This window comes from Arvicola amphibius, chromosome 4 (genome assembly GCF_903992535.2).
Source record: "Arvicola amphibius chromosome 4, mArvAmp1.2, whole genome shotgun sequence".
NCBI classification, from domain to species: Eukaryota; Metazoa; Chordata; class Mammalia; order Rodentia; family Cricetidae; genus Arvicola; species Arvicola amphibius.
In genome coordinates this window covers 148,639,557-148,655,980 of record NC_052050.1, presented here as the reverse complement: position 1 = coordinate 148,655,980, position 16,424 = coordinate 148,639,557, and the positions used below count along the sequence as shown (strand labels likewise).

General features: G+C 42.8%; 1 protein-coding gene and 1 non-coding gene across 2 annotated transcripts in view; both read right to left on the bottom strand.

Annotated features, from left to right (window-relative positions):
- Nek5 (NIMA related kinase 5) overlaps window positions 1-16,424 on the bottom strand; it is a 44,561-nt gene that overhangs the window by 21,935 nt on the left and 6,202 nt on the right. The window contains exons 4-12 of the mRNA XM_038325531.1: window positions 15,719-15,802; window positions 15,568-15,638; window positions 14,200-14,286; window positions 12,204-12,258; window positions 9,441-9,641; window positions 9,301-9,365; window positions 5,491-5,557; window positions 4,780-4,896; window positions 2,610-2,696 (exon numbers count right to left, since the gene is read on the bottom strand). Coding sequence (XP_038181459.1) covers window positions 2,610-2,696; window positions 4,780-4,896; window positions 5,491-5,557; window positions 9,301-9,365; window positions 9,441-9,641; window positions 12,204-12,258; window positions 14,200-14,286; window positions 15,568-15,638; window positions 15,719-15,802 — 834 coding nt within the window. The remainder of the gene's footprint in view (window positions 1-2,609; window positions 2,697-4,779; window positions 4,897-5,490; window positions 5,558-9,300; window positions 9,366-9,440; window positions 9,642-12,203; window positions 12,259-14,199; window positions 14,287-15,567; window positions 15,639-15,718; window positions 15,803-16,424) is intronic.
- LOC119813871 lies at window positions 8,790-8,888 on the bottom strand. The gene has a single exon (XR_005285314.1). It is a non-coding gene; the product is annotated as a small nucleolar RNA U13 (small nucleolar RNA).

Genomic DNA, 16,424 nt, shown 5'->3' with positions numbered 1-16,424 from the left:
CGTCTAGAAAGTGAAGGCTAGACGTTTGTGGCAGAAAGCTCACAAGCAGCCGCCTAGAGATGATGTGGGAGTGGAGGGAGGGAGGAACAGGAAAGGAAATGACAGGATAGCACCTGAGCTTTTGACAAGGTCCCCACCCCACTACGCCGGCTCAGCAAGAGGTCAGATGACCCCTGGGACGGGAGCACCCTCACTGGAATGTTCACACACCCCTAGCAATAGCACCTCTACCTGTGCCAAGGCCTCTTCCTCAGGTATGTCAGGATGGGCAGGCAGGTGACTCCTCTTCACCAAATAGGTTTTATGACTAAGGTCTGCATTCTTCTTGAAAACAGATTACACACATAGTCAATGAGATTGGCTCCGTAGGCTACTTACTGTCTGTCCCTCTCTGAGAAGGCAAAGAGCTAGTCACAGATACCTCAGAGCTCTCTTGGTTCATCCTGTACCTTGGGATTGACTTAGTTCTCATCAAATGCTTCTTTCACTGACTCTAGAAATGCCAGCTCGTTGGCCCTGGCCGCATGCACAACCTGAGTTCGATCCCCAGTACCCCAAATAAAGGTAGGAAACAGACGAGGCGGGAGGAACGCATGCTATTCCGCTTTTCTGGATTCAGACTTCCCATTGCAGAGCCGCCAAACATAAGGCTGATAGTGGCACAGGCTCCCCACCATGAACGAAGCGCTGCTCTAGAGAGACCCACCCCTTACCGCCTTCAGGCCCTCTGTGTGGCTCCTTCAGAACAGGCCACTTAGCTCAGACCATCTAAACTCCACCCCTCTTCTTGGTCCAGGCCCCGCCCTCTATCCATCAACTCTTCCACAGAAGCCTTCCTTCTCCTCAGCTGTCTCATCTTTGCTCCTATGCACCTAGGGGGCTTGGCGATGGCAGTCTCATTTCATTAGGTCATACATGTGTCCTTGTGAGCAGAACTCTATCTGCTGCGAAGCAGATGTGCCAGAGGCATCCCCTTAGCTAGCCATCGAACTGCTAAGAGACTTTGGATGAATTACAGAGTTTTCTGTGGTATGACATAAATGAGGTGCACGGCAAAATCTCCACTCGCGCTCACTTGTACTAATCTTTGCACATGCGCTTGGAGGTGAGGAAGGCTGGAGGTGGCAGATCTGCCGCAGCCGCATGGCAGGCAGGTCTATTCAAGGAAGGGCTAGGTGGCGTCTGCAGAGCCCAGCAGGCCTCAGAAAAGGAGCCATCCAGGGTGCGGTGGGGATTCATAGCGTTGCAATGCCTGCATGTTTTCACACAGCAGGTCAAATGCAGGCTAGCTAAGTCATCTCCTGAAGAGATGGCCATCTGCAGCATTCCAGAAGCCTGGGAAGTGCAGCACCATTGTGGGGTTTTTAAGAATGACGTCAGCTGTGATCCAGATTTTGCCTTACATAGTCTCATAAGTGAAAGAAGTATGTTCTGGGGAATATGAGCACCACAACATGTACGTATACAGACTAAGGTGGCAGTGGCATCAGACAATACAGTCTTGTGAGACCACCATTTCATACGTGGTTTATCATTAACCTCAAATATCATTACTCCAGATGTGTAGATCCCAATACAAGCACACACATACAGGAACAGCCAAGACAACATGCCTCCTCCAGAAGCCATTATGCCCTATGGTAACTTAACAATCATTGCTAATATATTATTATATATTATTATCAATATAGTATCCCCCCAAAAGGAAAAGTGACACTGCCCATGACCACGTAGACTTGGAGCCCCTGCTCACAGCCTCTGGCCTTTTTCATTCCCCTTATAGCCATGAGACTATACTCGTTTTTGATTTTCTGCATCTAATCCAGTTCTGTCCTAAGGCAGCTGTTCAGTAAACACTGGCTTTCCGATCACGAGGAAGACAATATGTATTTTAAAGAGCAGTACTTCCTAATTAAGACCTCACATCTTGTCATCGTCCGTGTGGCCTCCAGTAAACCATCATGCTAATCTTCTGTGAGGTCTGAGAGCTTTCCTAGGGAGAAAGAGACCCAAGGATCATCTCTTTCTCATTTCCTCTGAGGAGATTGTGTTCTCCTCACGTGTCCATGTTTCTGTGTATATGTGTCTGTGTGTGTACATGAGTGTGTGTCCATGTGGGTATGTTGGGCATGTGTGCATGCTTGGATGCCTGTGCACGTGTGTGAATATGTGTGGATATGAGTCTATGTTTGTGTGTGCATGCTTACATGCATACGTGTAGACATGTGTAGGTACATGTGCATATGTGTGGATATGAGTGTATGTCTGTGTGTGCATGTGTGCATGCTTAAACGCATGCGTGGACATGTGTAGGTGCCTGTTCATGTATGTAAATGAACATGTGTGTGCACAAGTGTGTGTGCGCTTGTGTATGCTTGCATGTGTACACAGCCCACTCTTGGGTCTTGGCTGCTTGGTTTTTGGAAACACCTTTCGGCCCTTTCCTTCTACCCTTCCCAATCTTTGTGACTCTGCCTACCCCAGAACCTCTCTTCACCAGGAACCCAAACTGCCAGCCTAGTTTTAAATATTAAATTGCTTTTACTGTCTAGTAATTTTGTCACCTCTAAATCAATAGACAAACGTTCACTCTAGTAGAGCGACTTTACCTTCAGCTCTTGCCCCAGCCTCTTATTAATCTCCTTCATGTCACTGTGGTACTGTTGACGGATTTCCTCCAGCTGTTTCCAATATTCCTGAAAAGCAAAACCAATTTAAAACTTGAAAATAATCTCTACAAAGCCTACAATTTTGAAACATGTGATATAAGTAATCATTAGAAAACTAGTTGCTTCTAAATGCAGTGATATGCTCACTTTGGCTGTGCTACTTCATAGCCTGGGAGGAACACACTAGTATGGGACAGAGACCTTGTTTATTACAATTCCAAATCACATGCAGCTACTCTGTATATTCAGTTTTTGCATTAATTGAATATGTTGCCCCTCAAAAGATGTGTGGAAGCTGGTGTGCACACCTTTAGCCCTAACTACATGGAGGGGAGAGATGGGAGGATTACTTGAGCTTAAGAGTTCAAGAGTAGCCTGGGTATCATGCCAACTTCACTCATCGTCATCACCATCACCATCATCACCATCACCATCATCACCATCACCATCATCATCATCATCACCATCATCACCATCATCATCACCATCATCACCATCATCACCATCATCATCATCACCATCATCACCATCATCATCATCATCATCATCATCATCATCACCATCATCATCATCATCATCACCATCATCATCATCACCATCATCACCATCATCATCATCATCATCATCATCATCATCACCATCATCATCATCATCACCATCATCACCATCATCATCATCACCATCATCATCACCATCATCATCATCACCATCATCATCACCATCATCATCATCACCATCACCATCATCATCATCACCATCATCACCATCATCATCATCATCATCATCACCATCATCACCATCATCATCACCATCACCATCATCACCATCATCACCATCATCACCATCATCACCATCATCACCATCATCACCATCATCACCATCATCATCATCATCATCATCACCATCATCACCATCATCATCATCATCATCACCATCATCACCATCATCATCATCATCACCATCATCACCACCACCACCACCACCACCATCATCATCATCATCACCATCACCATCATCATCATCATCATTACTATCATTATTATTACTATCATCAGACACAATATCATCATCACCATCACCATCACCACATCCACAGAACTCTTATCACCCATTGCCCCAGAATGGGATGCATTTGGAAACAGGGTCTTGGCAGATGTAATTAGTTAAATGAAGTCATGCTGGAGTAGAGTGTGCCTTTTGAGAAGATGAGCACAGCCCACTCCCATCCACTAGGGACTTGGCTGTTTGGTGTGGACCCAGGGTCCCCCTAGTTCTTCTTGGAAACACCTTTCAGCTCTTCCTTCTGCCATCTCCAGTCCTTTGTGACTCTGCCTACCCATAGAACCTCTCTCCACCAGGAACCCAAAGCTGCCAGACTAGGCTGGAGCTCAGGTAGGGGACCTTCATCCTCCTTTCTTTCCTCCATTACAGCCTCTCCAGACTTACTGTTAGTCCTGCAGCAGCCTGCACACAGGAACCCCTCCTCCCAGGTCATCTCCATCCTCTTGGCATTCAGCCTCATGGTGCAAACCCAGGGTCTCTGGTTCTTCCCCACAGCCTCTCTCACATTTCCTTCCAGAGACCCCACAACCAGCACCTGTGGCTAGGACTCAGATTGGTCAACTGTAACAAAGAACTGAGCATCTATTTGATAAAGACTACTCCTGAAATATACACCAAGAAGCACCTTAAACATCATAACTCCAGATGCCTAGATCCCAGCAAACACACACACACACTCACACACACACACACACACACACACACACACACACACGAACAGCAAAGGCAATACACCCCCTCGAGAAGCCAGCAACCCTACTGTGTACAGGCTTCTAGGCTCGAGCCCATGACGACCCACATGGTTCTGGTCTTCAGCCTCCGAAAGCACAAACTGATGTTACCGCTGTTTTAAGCTCTCGATTTTACTGTAGTTCACTAATAGTCGTAAAAGACGTAATAAAAAAAATCATTTTATCAAATGTTTTGTATACTCAGCTCTCTGTGCCCACAGGGATGCTGGGAGCAAAGATGACATATGGCAGAAAAGTCTGCAGTGTGAAAGACCATGACGCACGCACAATGGTAGAAAGAACTGGAAATTTTAAACCTGGTCCTTCATTTTGTTCTTCCTATACCGAAGCTCCTGGAGTTTAGTCTCCTCTCTGTGGCTTTGTAAGTTTTCTCTCTCGTTGGGATGTGGCTCAGCAGAAGATGGACGAAGACCCTGTTTATGAAAGAAAAGAATTTATAAAGGCATACTTGCATATTCTGGCTTAATCCAGACTATTTTCTCGAGACAAGAAGTGCATCACCAAGCAATCTGCGCGGGAGATTGCTTAGCGAGTAGCAGAATTTTCTTAACTGAAATATGAAATGCTTTCAGCAGCATTTTAAAGTTGTTTCTAAGCAACAGTTGTTTTCGTGCTATGACTTGGGTCCATTTGCTGAACTGGTCAGTTGTGGCTGTCAGGTCAAGCTCCTCTGAGGTTTAGCAGCCCTGGGGTATGATAGCAAGAATAAGAAGTTGGATGGTTGAACAATTCAAAAGAGGAGCGATAGAAGCCAGGCCTGGTAGCCCATGCCTGTGCTCCCCACCAAGAGGCTGAGGCAGGAGGTTCAGCAAGAGCTTGAAGTTGGCTTGCTATACATGAGTTCTGGGCCAATCCTGGACTGTATAGCGAGATTCTGTCTATAAATAAAAGGTGAAGGTAAATGGTGGGTGGCCTTGGTTTTATAGCAGAATGAATTTGAACTCATTGATGTCTGAGGGCAGAGAAGCTTTGAGGAACCCCCTGAGCATGGTTGGAGTCTCACTCACCAATTGTCTTTCCACTTGTAATTTATACTGCTGAGCTTCAAGTCTCCTTTGAAGGAATGCAGCAAACCTGAGAAAATAAAATGTTCCACTTGAACATAATCCTCCTTCTCTCTCTCTTTCCCTCCCTCCCTCCTTCCTTCCTTTTGTTTTTTGTGGTGGTGGGGATTGATACATGTTCTAATGCTCAACTCCAATCCTCCAGTCCGTGAGTAAGTATTCTAACTAACCATCTCAGGTACCAAATTGATGAATGGGTTTTCACCTCAGTGATAGAACTCTTAATTCATCTGTACTATGAAGTTCAAAGTTACAGAATGCAACATCAGGAGAGAAAAGCTTTGGAATCAAGAGGAAAAATAAAGAAATAAATGCTTTTTAAAAGGAATGAAAATGAGTATATGAGGAGACCCAGAGCAGACACCTTGTAATAAAGGTGAAGATTAAAAGCAGGTGGTACACACCCTTAATCCCAGTATTCTGTGAGTTTGAGACCAGCTTGGTCTGCAGGGGGAGTTCCAGATCAATCAGGCCTACATAGAGAAACCCTGCCTTGAAAAAAAAAAGAAGAAAGGAAGGAAGGGAGGGAGGGAGAGAGAGAGAGAGAGAGAGAGAGAGAGAGAGAGAGAGAGAGAGAGAGAGAGAGAAAGAAAGAAAGAAAGAAAGAAAAGAAAGAAAGGGATAAACGGTGAAGATAAGAGTTTTGCTACTGCAAACCAAAGAATGGCACAGATTGCCTAGAAATCCTCAAAAGCAGAGAGGGCTCTTCGTGAACAGACTCAGTGGGTAAGTGTGCCTGCTGCCAAGCCTGACAATCGACTTCAATGCTTGGTACCCACATAGAGGAAAGAATAGCCACCCCTGCAAACTGTCTTCTGATCTCCATGCACACCCATGCACAGGATTAATTTTAAAAGGAAGTGGGGGAGCCTCAGTTAGGGATGCTAAAAAGATTCTCTAACCTAATGAGTTTCTTTCTCCAGGGCAGAATTTGGTCTTTCTTTCCTCAGACTTGGTGAGGGGAAGGAAACAGAGCCAGGCCTGGCTTCGCTCCAGTTTTGTGGGATGACTAACCCACAGCTCGCTGCTCCCCCATTACATGGCTGCTTGTCTGCTCCCTGCACACACAGAAGCTCCAGAGAGCAGGCTGTGGTTCAGCCATTTTCCCTCTAAATGAATGAGGCAGTGATGTTACGCTGCTGTGGGAACATTTAACGTGACTGTCAGCACATCCCGGTTAGGTCTGGTCAGATCACTGTCAGACTTAGGCCTATGTCCTTCCCTCTGCCTCCCCCCTTCTCTCCTGCCATTGTGTAAGACTGGTCTCTAGGTGGCCCAGATGGACCTCAAATTCACAATCTTCTTGTCTCAGTCTCCCAGGTGAAGGGATTATAGGCCTGCACCACCATGACTAGCTATCCTTATCTTTTTAAAGGATGCTCAAAGCCCTGGATTAGAATAATTTAAAACCAAAATGAAACAACTTGAGTGTTTAAAATTTTTCCAGACCACTAATATTGACATAAGAACAACAACTGAGCTGTGTCCCATGGAAAGGCAGTTGACTCTGATGGTCTACACCAGGAAGAGAAGCAATGACAGAGTACCATAGCATGTTTTTAATAGAAAAAAATGCTTCTAGCATTATTTTCTATATTTGTAGCAGTAACTTAATTTTAATATTTATTTATTTATTTATTAGGAAGAATCTCATTTATTCCAGGTTAGCTTCAAACTCTCCATGTGGCCAAAGGTGGTCTTGAACTCCTGATTCTGCCTCTTCCTGCTGAGTGTGGGATTCTAAGTATCTGCCTTCTTCCAAGCTGGGACCTGAACCCATAGACTTGATCACTTTGCCAACTGAGCTATACCCCAGCCCTGAACAACTGCTTATGTAGATGGGAAGAATTAAGGGTAACATTGTACCGAAATAGTTGTTCATAATAACGAGAGTAGTTAAACATAGCCATAGGAGCCTGGGTTGTCAGGTCACACCTGTGCTGGTTAGCTTTTGGTCAACTTGACACATACTGGGTCATCTGAGAAAAGGGAACCTGGGTTGAGAAAAATTTCTCCATCAGAATGGCCTATGGGAAAGCCTCTTGGGGCATTTTCATGATTGAGGATTGATGTGGGATATTCCTGGACAAGCGGTCCTGGGTTGTATAAGAAAGCAGGCTGAGCACGTCATGGAGAGCAAGCCAGCAAGCAGCACCCCTCCATACTCTCTGTGTCAGCTCCTGCCTCCATGGTCCTGCCCTGACTTCTCTCTGTGATGGACTGTGACAGGGACCTGGAAGCCAAATAAAATTTTTCCTTTCCCAGCTGCTTTGGCCAGGGTGTTTAGAGCAGCCACAGAAACACTCTTCCTGACTCGTTGCTGTTTGTAAAGTAAGTATGTTTTTTTTATGTTTGCCTCAGCCTTCATTAAAATTTAGTGTGTTTTTTCTTTTCCTGTATCACAAATGTAGACAATGGGTTTTTTCACCTCCTCTAAGCAGTCTCAATCTGGATGGATATGCAATGTCAAAATAAACACAAAAAAGCTTATTAATTCTCTTTATAACCTGCTTCATTCTCAGTTTCTTGTTTGTTTCCCTATCATAGACTCCTTTGAGAGATTTTCTACTCTCTAGAGGTCCAGACATGTGACTACAGTTAAATCCTGATGCTTGTACTTTCTCTTTCATAATATTCACCCCCATATACACACTGAGCACCCCAGAACTTCCGCTGATTCTTGATACCTGACTGATTTGTTCTCCTTACTTATTACCCCCACCAAACACCACCTGCATTCTTTGAATTGCATCTGAGTTCTCACACTACTTTTTATTAGGTCCAAGATCCAAACTTAAGCTCCAGTAGGCTTTGCAAAGTAAGTCTCAATGGGCAGTGCACCTTTTCTCTTACAGAATAAGCATCACCCCATGAGTGCACAATAACTCATGACCTATGAATAGTCTACTCTGTTCTCTTCCGGACCCCCCATCACTTTGTGTCAACAAAAAGTAAGCTTTGATTTAGCCACATTCAGCATCTCTACTAGCAAGTCATGTTCTGTGACAGTTTCCTGACTAAGGAGAAGAAAGGAGCTGAGTTCCCCAGGTCACCTCTGAGCTAGATAGACAACTTCTTAGGAACACCACATCTACCCACGTGAGCAGATGGTTTCAAGGTTGTTGATACACTTACACTTTCTAACTGTCCACATTCATCACAGTTACTGGAATTTCTCCCATGAGTATCAGCAATATGTCAAAACTCATGGTGTGATACACACATAATAAATGTTTTTTTTACATCACAGTTAGGGTGCTGGAATCACAACAAAGTTTGAGACAATCACAACCCACACAGTGGTGTGAAAACCCAGTCACACTTATGAATCAAATAAGGATATAGATACTCCTCTTTCTATTTCTTCAGTACAAAGATTGAACCAGGGCATCTTGCATGCCAGTCAAGGGCTAACCACTGAGAAACACCACTAACCCCAAAGAGTTAGTCTTTGGACTTGTTTTTGACAGGGTATCACAAGATAACTTTGGGCTTTTCTTCATCAGGGTCAGACATAGCTTAGGTATGTTGTGATCCAAGCAGTTGTGATCCTTTTGCCTCAGTTTCCCAAGTGCTGGGATCACAGGTATGGTGACGTCCTGCTAAGAACTGACTAGGGGGTTTTATTATTTCATTTATCTGATGCTGGGGCCGAACTTCAGGTCTTGTGCAAGCTAGTTCAGTAGTATTCCACTAAGTTCCACTTCCAGACACCACAGATGCTCTTTGATTACATGACTACATGATCCTTACCATGGACTATCTCCCCAGCCACAATTCTGCACGTGAGCATGGGTCTGAATTCTTCTTGAATGGACCTAAAATCAAATATATGAGTCAATGGCTGATCATGTAAGATCTCTACCAAAACCTGGAGTCACCCCCAAACATACCTCAGGAGAGAAGTGTCGGGCAATATGAGTTTCTAAAAAAGGCCTTTTCAAAAGAGAATTAATGGATGGTCGATCCTGAGGACACACTTTAAAGAGCTGAAGTATCAAGGACTGTAGGTCAGGAGAAAAGTGGGGTGATATGGGAGCAACACGACCTTGACAAATCTTCAGAACAAGATGGTGTAAGTTGTTACTTTCAAACTGAAAGGGCAAGGATAATTACACATTAGAGACAAGCTGAGTACTAGTAGTTAAAGTAATAAATATACCAAGAAACAAAAGCTGTCTGACTGTAATCTATCAATGTACCTGTCTGCCTGTCTGACTGTCTGACTGTCTGCCTGCCTATCAATGTATGTATGTATGTATGTATGTATGTATGTATGTATGTATGTGTGTATGTGTCTGTCTGTCTTGTCTATCAAACTATCAATGTATCTATCTATATATCTATCTACCTATCTATCATCTACCTACCTACATATCTCCTCTCTACCTTCCTTCTCTCCATCTATCATTGTGTTTAGCATTGGCACAGTGTCTTGAGCATGCCAGGAAGTTGCCCTATCCTTGAGCTGCACTCCAGTCTATGAACTTTCCTAAGCCGCAGTCTGATACACTATGCTCTGCCCGATCTTGTCATCAACTGTCTGTCCTGAGTGCATTTCAGGCAGCTACTCTGAGAGGCTGTGCTGCTCAAAACCTGATGAATAGCTTTAATATTTTTGCTTTTGTTTTTGGTGCTGCCAACTGAATGCAGGGCCCTCCATTTGTGCCGTATGTAATCTACCTATAAACTGCACCCCTAGTCCCTAATTTTAGTTTTTTAGCAAAAAAGTTTCCTTTATTTTTAATTTTTATTACCAAAATACCATTTACTTGCACTTAAAAACTGAAAGGCAGAGAAAGTTATAAACAGGAAAATATGTAAAATTTCACAACTCAGAAGTATAATTCTGTAAAATGTTTTCAAGAGTGCTTATTTAGCCGGGCGGTGGTGGCGCACACCTTTAATCCCAGCACTTGGGAAGGCAGAGGCAGGCGGATCTCTGTGAGTTTGAGACCAGCCTGGTCTACAAATGCTAGCTCCAGGACAGGCTCTAAAGCTGCAGAGAAACCCTGTCTCAAAATAAATAAATAAATAAATAAATAAATAAATAAATAAATAAAACAAACAAAAAGAGTGCTTATTTTACAGAGATAATCATGCTGATATAACATTTTTTTTTGCTTTTCCAAATACTATAACATAAATATTTACTCATAAACTCATCCACAATAAAGTCTTCCATTGTATGAAAGAAGCATTTATTTGCACATAATAATGTTGAATATGACGGTATGGCAATCAAGCGCAGGTTTTGTTTGGATACCAGCTGTGCGGCCTTTAACATTAACACCAGTAATAATGAAGACAGCTGCATAGACAAGAGTTGGCAAGCAAGCTGTCCTTGGAAAGTCCTGCCTACAGCATTGGTTTGGTCTGAAGTCTCTGGGACCTGAGATTTGTAGAGAAATTTCACTCCTGCCTAAATGTTAAGAGCGGTTCTCATTGTCCAAGACATTTATACAAATAATAAAAAATTTTGAACATATGGTTTGCTTCTGGGAGCCTTGGAAATTTTGCACATGCCAGGCCAATGGTGCCTATGTGGCCACCATCCAATAATGCGTCCGAAGAATTCTCATCAAGACTTGTTGCTCGGAAAATCAGGACCTTTCATGTGACAACTGGAAGACTCTCAGGAGTCTGTGCTTGATTTACCACAAATCCTGCCACACATACTCTTTATACATGTGTATAAGAGATATGCTCCACACGCTATTCTCTGACACGGACTTTTTACTTTATAGTACTACCTAGATATCTGTCCATGTCAAACATGTAGTTCTAATACGTGTGTGTGTGTGTGTGTGTGTGTGTGTGTGTGTGTGTGTGTGAAAGAGAGAGAGAGATACAGAGAGAGAGATAGAGAGACAGAGAGAGAGACAGAGACAGAAAGAGAGAGAGAGACAGAGACAGAAAGAGAGAGAGAGAGAGAGAGAGAGAGAGAGAGAGAGAGAGAGAGAGAGAGAGAGAGAGATGAAAACACAGAGCCAGAGCCAGAGAATCGACATCTCACTGTGTAGACCAGGCTGGTCTCTAACTCTCAGTCCTTCTGTCTCCAGCTCCTGGGTTTATTTTGTTGTTGGTTTTGACTTTTTTTGAGACAGGGTTTCTCTGTACCTTTGGAGCCTGTCCTGGAACTAGCTCTTGTAGACCAGGCTGGCCTCGAACTCACAGAGATCCGCCTGCCTCTGCCTCCCGAATGCTGGGATTAAAGGCATGCACCACCACTGCCCGCTGGTTTTGACTTTTTTTAAAAAAATATTTATTTATTTATTATGTATACAATATTCTGTCTACATGTATGCCTGCAGGCCAGAAGAGGGCACCAGACCTTATTACAAATGGTTGTGAGCCACCATGTGGTTGCTGGGAATTGAACTCAGGACCTTTGGAAGAGCAGGCAATGCTCTTAACCGCTGAGCCATCTCTCCAGCCCCCTGGTTTTGACTTTTTAAAGATGAGTTCTCTCTGTGTTGCTCATGATCTTCTTGAATCCCTGAGTGGATAGGACCATAGGCACATGCTACCATACCTGGCTATCCATGTAATTTTTAAAAAATACAATAAACCCAAACAATCTTTTTTTCTCAAAAGATAATTTCCAATACATGTGCTCAGTAATTCAAGATTCACATCACAATCAACATACTTACAGGATGCTTGAGTGTGCAGAGCTCGTATAAGACACATCCAAGAGACCAAATATCCCTGGAGAAGAGAAGGGTTTACATGGCCAGAAAATGGCAACAATTACAGGTGGAAGTATTTGCCTCTTGTATCTCTTTATGTGGGTATAGCTTCATTTAATTAGGTTGGTATGTTTTCACAAGTGCTTTCAGATACATTATCAATTCTAAGATAAAAATTAAAATATGAATCATTTGAAGTTCTTTGGAATTTTGGCAGACAACAGGTAAACAAACATTGCCACAATATGATAGATGAGTATTGACTTCATGTGCCCAAAGAAAATGTGTGTGCAGTGGAATTGGGGATATTAGAGCATGTATTTGTTTTTGACTCAAAGTTGGAAAGTGGGTGATTTAGGAAGACAAATTCTACTCAAAGCTCTTGACAAAGAAAAAAAAATTACATTACATGATAGCCTCAACACATAGAACTTGAATTTTGCTCTTTCCACGCTTATTTAAGAACTTATTTAATGTCATACTAGGGATTAAACCTAGGGCCTTGAGCATAAGGCAAGCAATCTCCCACCCCTCCCCCATCCCTGTTAGTAACTATAAATATATGATTGGGTTAAGGAGTCATTTTAAAGAATAAAAAAGGATATTTAAATCCAAAAGGCAAGAGGATGAGATGTCAAGGAGGTTGCCAAAGTGCCCAAACAAGGATTCAGTAAAGAAAAGGAGAGTGGGACAGAGGCGTGGCTCAGTGGCAGGCCACCCGGTGATACAGGTAAGAGGGAGCCACTTGTCTGAAGCATGGTGCAGATGGTAAGCTCAGCTGGACTCACTACTGGTGTCAATGGTGAGTTCAGAAGTGCCCTGTCTAAGGTCATTTTCCTTAGGCAGAAACACTGAGGGATGGGGCAGCTAGACTCTCCCTCGCTGTCCTGGATTCCTTCAGCAAAAGGATTTTCAGTCAAATCACCAGCTAGCCCACCCATATCCAACACCAGCCATCTCAAATACCCCACACATGGCCGGAGAAGACTTCACAACAGTCTTGCCTTGGCTCCTGAAGACACAGTCTGGGCTACTGAAATAGTTTATAGTAAGTTTGTATGTCAGAAGCCTAATGAACTCTGAATGATCCTCCCAGAGTGGTGCTGGGCAGACAACTTGTGCTTAGTGCAAGCACTCCTCTGGCTATGTAAGCAGGCTGATCAGATTTCCATCTAGTCACCAGGAGACGTCTCCTGGGCTGCCTCCAGGGTGCTGCAACATCACAATAAAAGGCTTTCCTTGGGTAAAATTTTCTTGTTTATTTTTCCCTCATTTTTATTAGTCATTATTAATTTAAAAAATTTTAATCAAATTAATCATATTCACACATACCCATTCCTCTCAGATCTACTACTGGGATAAAAGTCAGTTTCCTTGCCGGGCAGTGGTGGCGCACGCCTTTAATCCCAGAACTCGGGAGGCAGAGGCAGGCGGATCTCTGAGTTCGAGGACAGCCTGGTCTATAAGAGCTAGATCCAGGATAGGCTCTAGAAACTACAGGGAAACCCTGTCTCGAAAAACCAAAAAAAAAAAAAAAAGTCAGTTTCCTTTTAGGTGTGGCCCCCGCACACCCCCATGTGTAGGCCACCCTCTAGTGAGGTCACACATCCAGGGTATATGGGAAGCACAGGGTTTCTCTGTGTAGCCCAACAGTCCTGGAAGTCCTTCTGTAGACCAGGCTGGCCTCAAACTCAGAGCTTCGCCTATCTCTGCCTCCCGAGTGCTGGATTAAAGGCATGTGCCACCAGCATCTGTATTTTTTGTATTTTTAAATGAAGAGAAATTGCTTTGTCTTAAATAATCTAAAATCTTCCAGGAATATTAGTCACTGGAACTCTGATTTCACACAGAAGAAGAGGAAAACGCTCACATGTCAGCAGGAAAGAGATTAGAACTTTAGGTTACAACTCAGTGCCACCCACTAGATGGGACTGGCACCCTCCCACCAAGAGCAACTCACGTTTTGTTGTTGTATGGTCTGTTCTGACAAATCTCTGGGGACAGGTAGTAAGGTGTCCCTGCACATGTTTGAGCAAGTTCCATGGAACTAGGCAATTAGAGTAAATTTAAAAAAAATATGTCTTATTAGCAGAGTGAGAAAGGCTGAAGACATGAGTATGCAAGGAAAATTGTAAACATAAACAATAAAACTGCATTCATGCACACACTGGAAGAAAGCAAGATATCTCACATGAAAAACGGACTAATGAAGACAGCAGGTTTTGAACCTTACAACTCAACCCCCAATACAATAGCAAGCAAAATACTCATGCAAATAAAAGAACCTAAAAATAAGTTAAAATGTATACACATATATTGCTATATATATTTAAAAATTGAAACATATCCTATGGCTAGGTATGTGAATGAGAGATTTCCCTGAGTCATAGCACTGCAAAATAGCAATAAGGATACCAACAATAATATCAATAATAATAGCAGCAGCAGTAGTAATAATTACATATATATTATGACTTTAAAGACTCCACCACAAGGACAGAATTTTTATTTAAAGATCTCTTGGATATAAAAACATTTCTGCTTTGCCAGCTACCCATGTAATGCAATTGTGTGTTTTAAAATCTGGAAAATACAGAAAGGAATTAGACTGGGGTGTAGCTCAGTGGTAAAACACTTGTCTACCATGTGAAAGACCCTGGACTTAAACCCCAACACCATTAAGAAAAAAATTCAAGTCACCTCTAGTCAGAGAATCCCTAAAACCTATTGTGAAATTCATAAATTTTCTTCCCATCTGCTTCCACACCATTGCTTTGTACAGCTGGCAGCATGCTGTTTTGGTAGTTCACCATTCTGCTTTGCTCCTGGCACAGAGCAAAATATTTCCTTGTGATCCCAAGAAGTCCACAAAGTAAATACAGTATATTTAGGAGTATGATTTTTCTGTGCTTTAGAACAACCCCACCACCATTCGATTAGACACAATTTATCTTGTGAATTTTTTCTAGATTTTACTTTCTTTATTTGTGTGTGTGTGCACACATGTGTGTGTATGTGTGTGGGAGTGACCACAGAGGCCAGCAAAGAATGCCCTGGAGCTGGAGTCACAGGAGACACCAGAAGCGGCTGCTGGGACCAAACTCAGGTTCTCTGTAAGAGGAGCAAGCGCTCTTCTGCTCTGATTCATCTCTGGAGACCCCTAGCTTCAGAATCTAACCACAGACAGTCAAATGACTCAACCATTCACACATATTCACCTAAAATTGTGGGGATAAAGAAACTTTTATTATCTTAATTAAAAATGCCTCAGGATGAGCACTTGGTCAATTTTGCGTAGAAAGAAAAACAGAATTTTACAAGTACTTACTTATTCAGTGTTCTTGCCGTTCCAAAGTCCCCAAGCTTTGCCACCATCCCATTCTTGCTAAGAAAAATGTTCTAAAAGTGAAAAAAAAAAACTTATGTTCAGGGAAAGAATAAGAGTTGCGGTGTCTTTATTCATCAGTCTGAGCAGTTACCTGGGATTTTATGTCCCTGTGTAGTATCTTCCTGTCGTGGATGTGCTTCAGTCCTAGAGAAATCTGTACGAACCAGCACAGGATCTGCAGAAAGGAACAGAACAGAACTACAAACAGTCTGCTGGTCACTGACACAGCTTCATGACGGCACGAAAACAGAGAAATAATAAGAGAGATGGATCTGATGGCTATAACACATGAATTCCAATCTATAGCACAGAAAGATGCTTCAGATGCCATTGGTATTAACGTGAAATTCATATGTAGAAAAAAAAAAAGAATAAAAGCCAGGAAGAGTGGTTGGCTGGCTGGCCGTCTATCTGTCTGTCTGTCTGTCTGTCTATCTATCTATCTATCTATCTATCTATCTATCTATCTATCTTTAATGTAGTACATTTACACAATGGCATATTACTAAAAATGAAATAATGAAATCCACAGTCAAATGGATGGAACTAGAAAAAAAATCATCATCCTGAGTGAGGTTATTTAGACCCATAAAGACAAATATGTTCATAATAGTTTATGAATGTAAACTATTAGTCATTGATAATCAAGCTGCAATCCTTACAACCACATAGATTAAGTACAGAGTAAAGGACGGGGGGGGGGATGTATCTCTAGAAGGTAAAATGGAATAGATAGCTATGGATGGAATGGGGGGGCTAGAATAGGAGTAGCAAATGGGTGGGGCAGATGTAGGCGG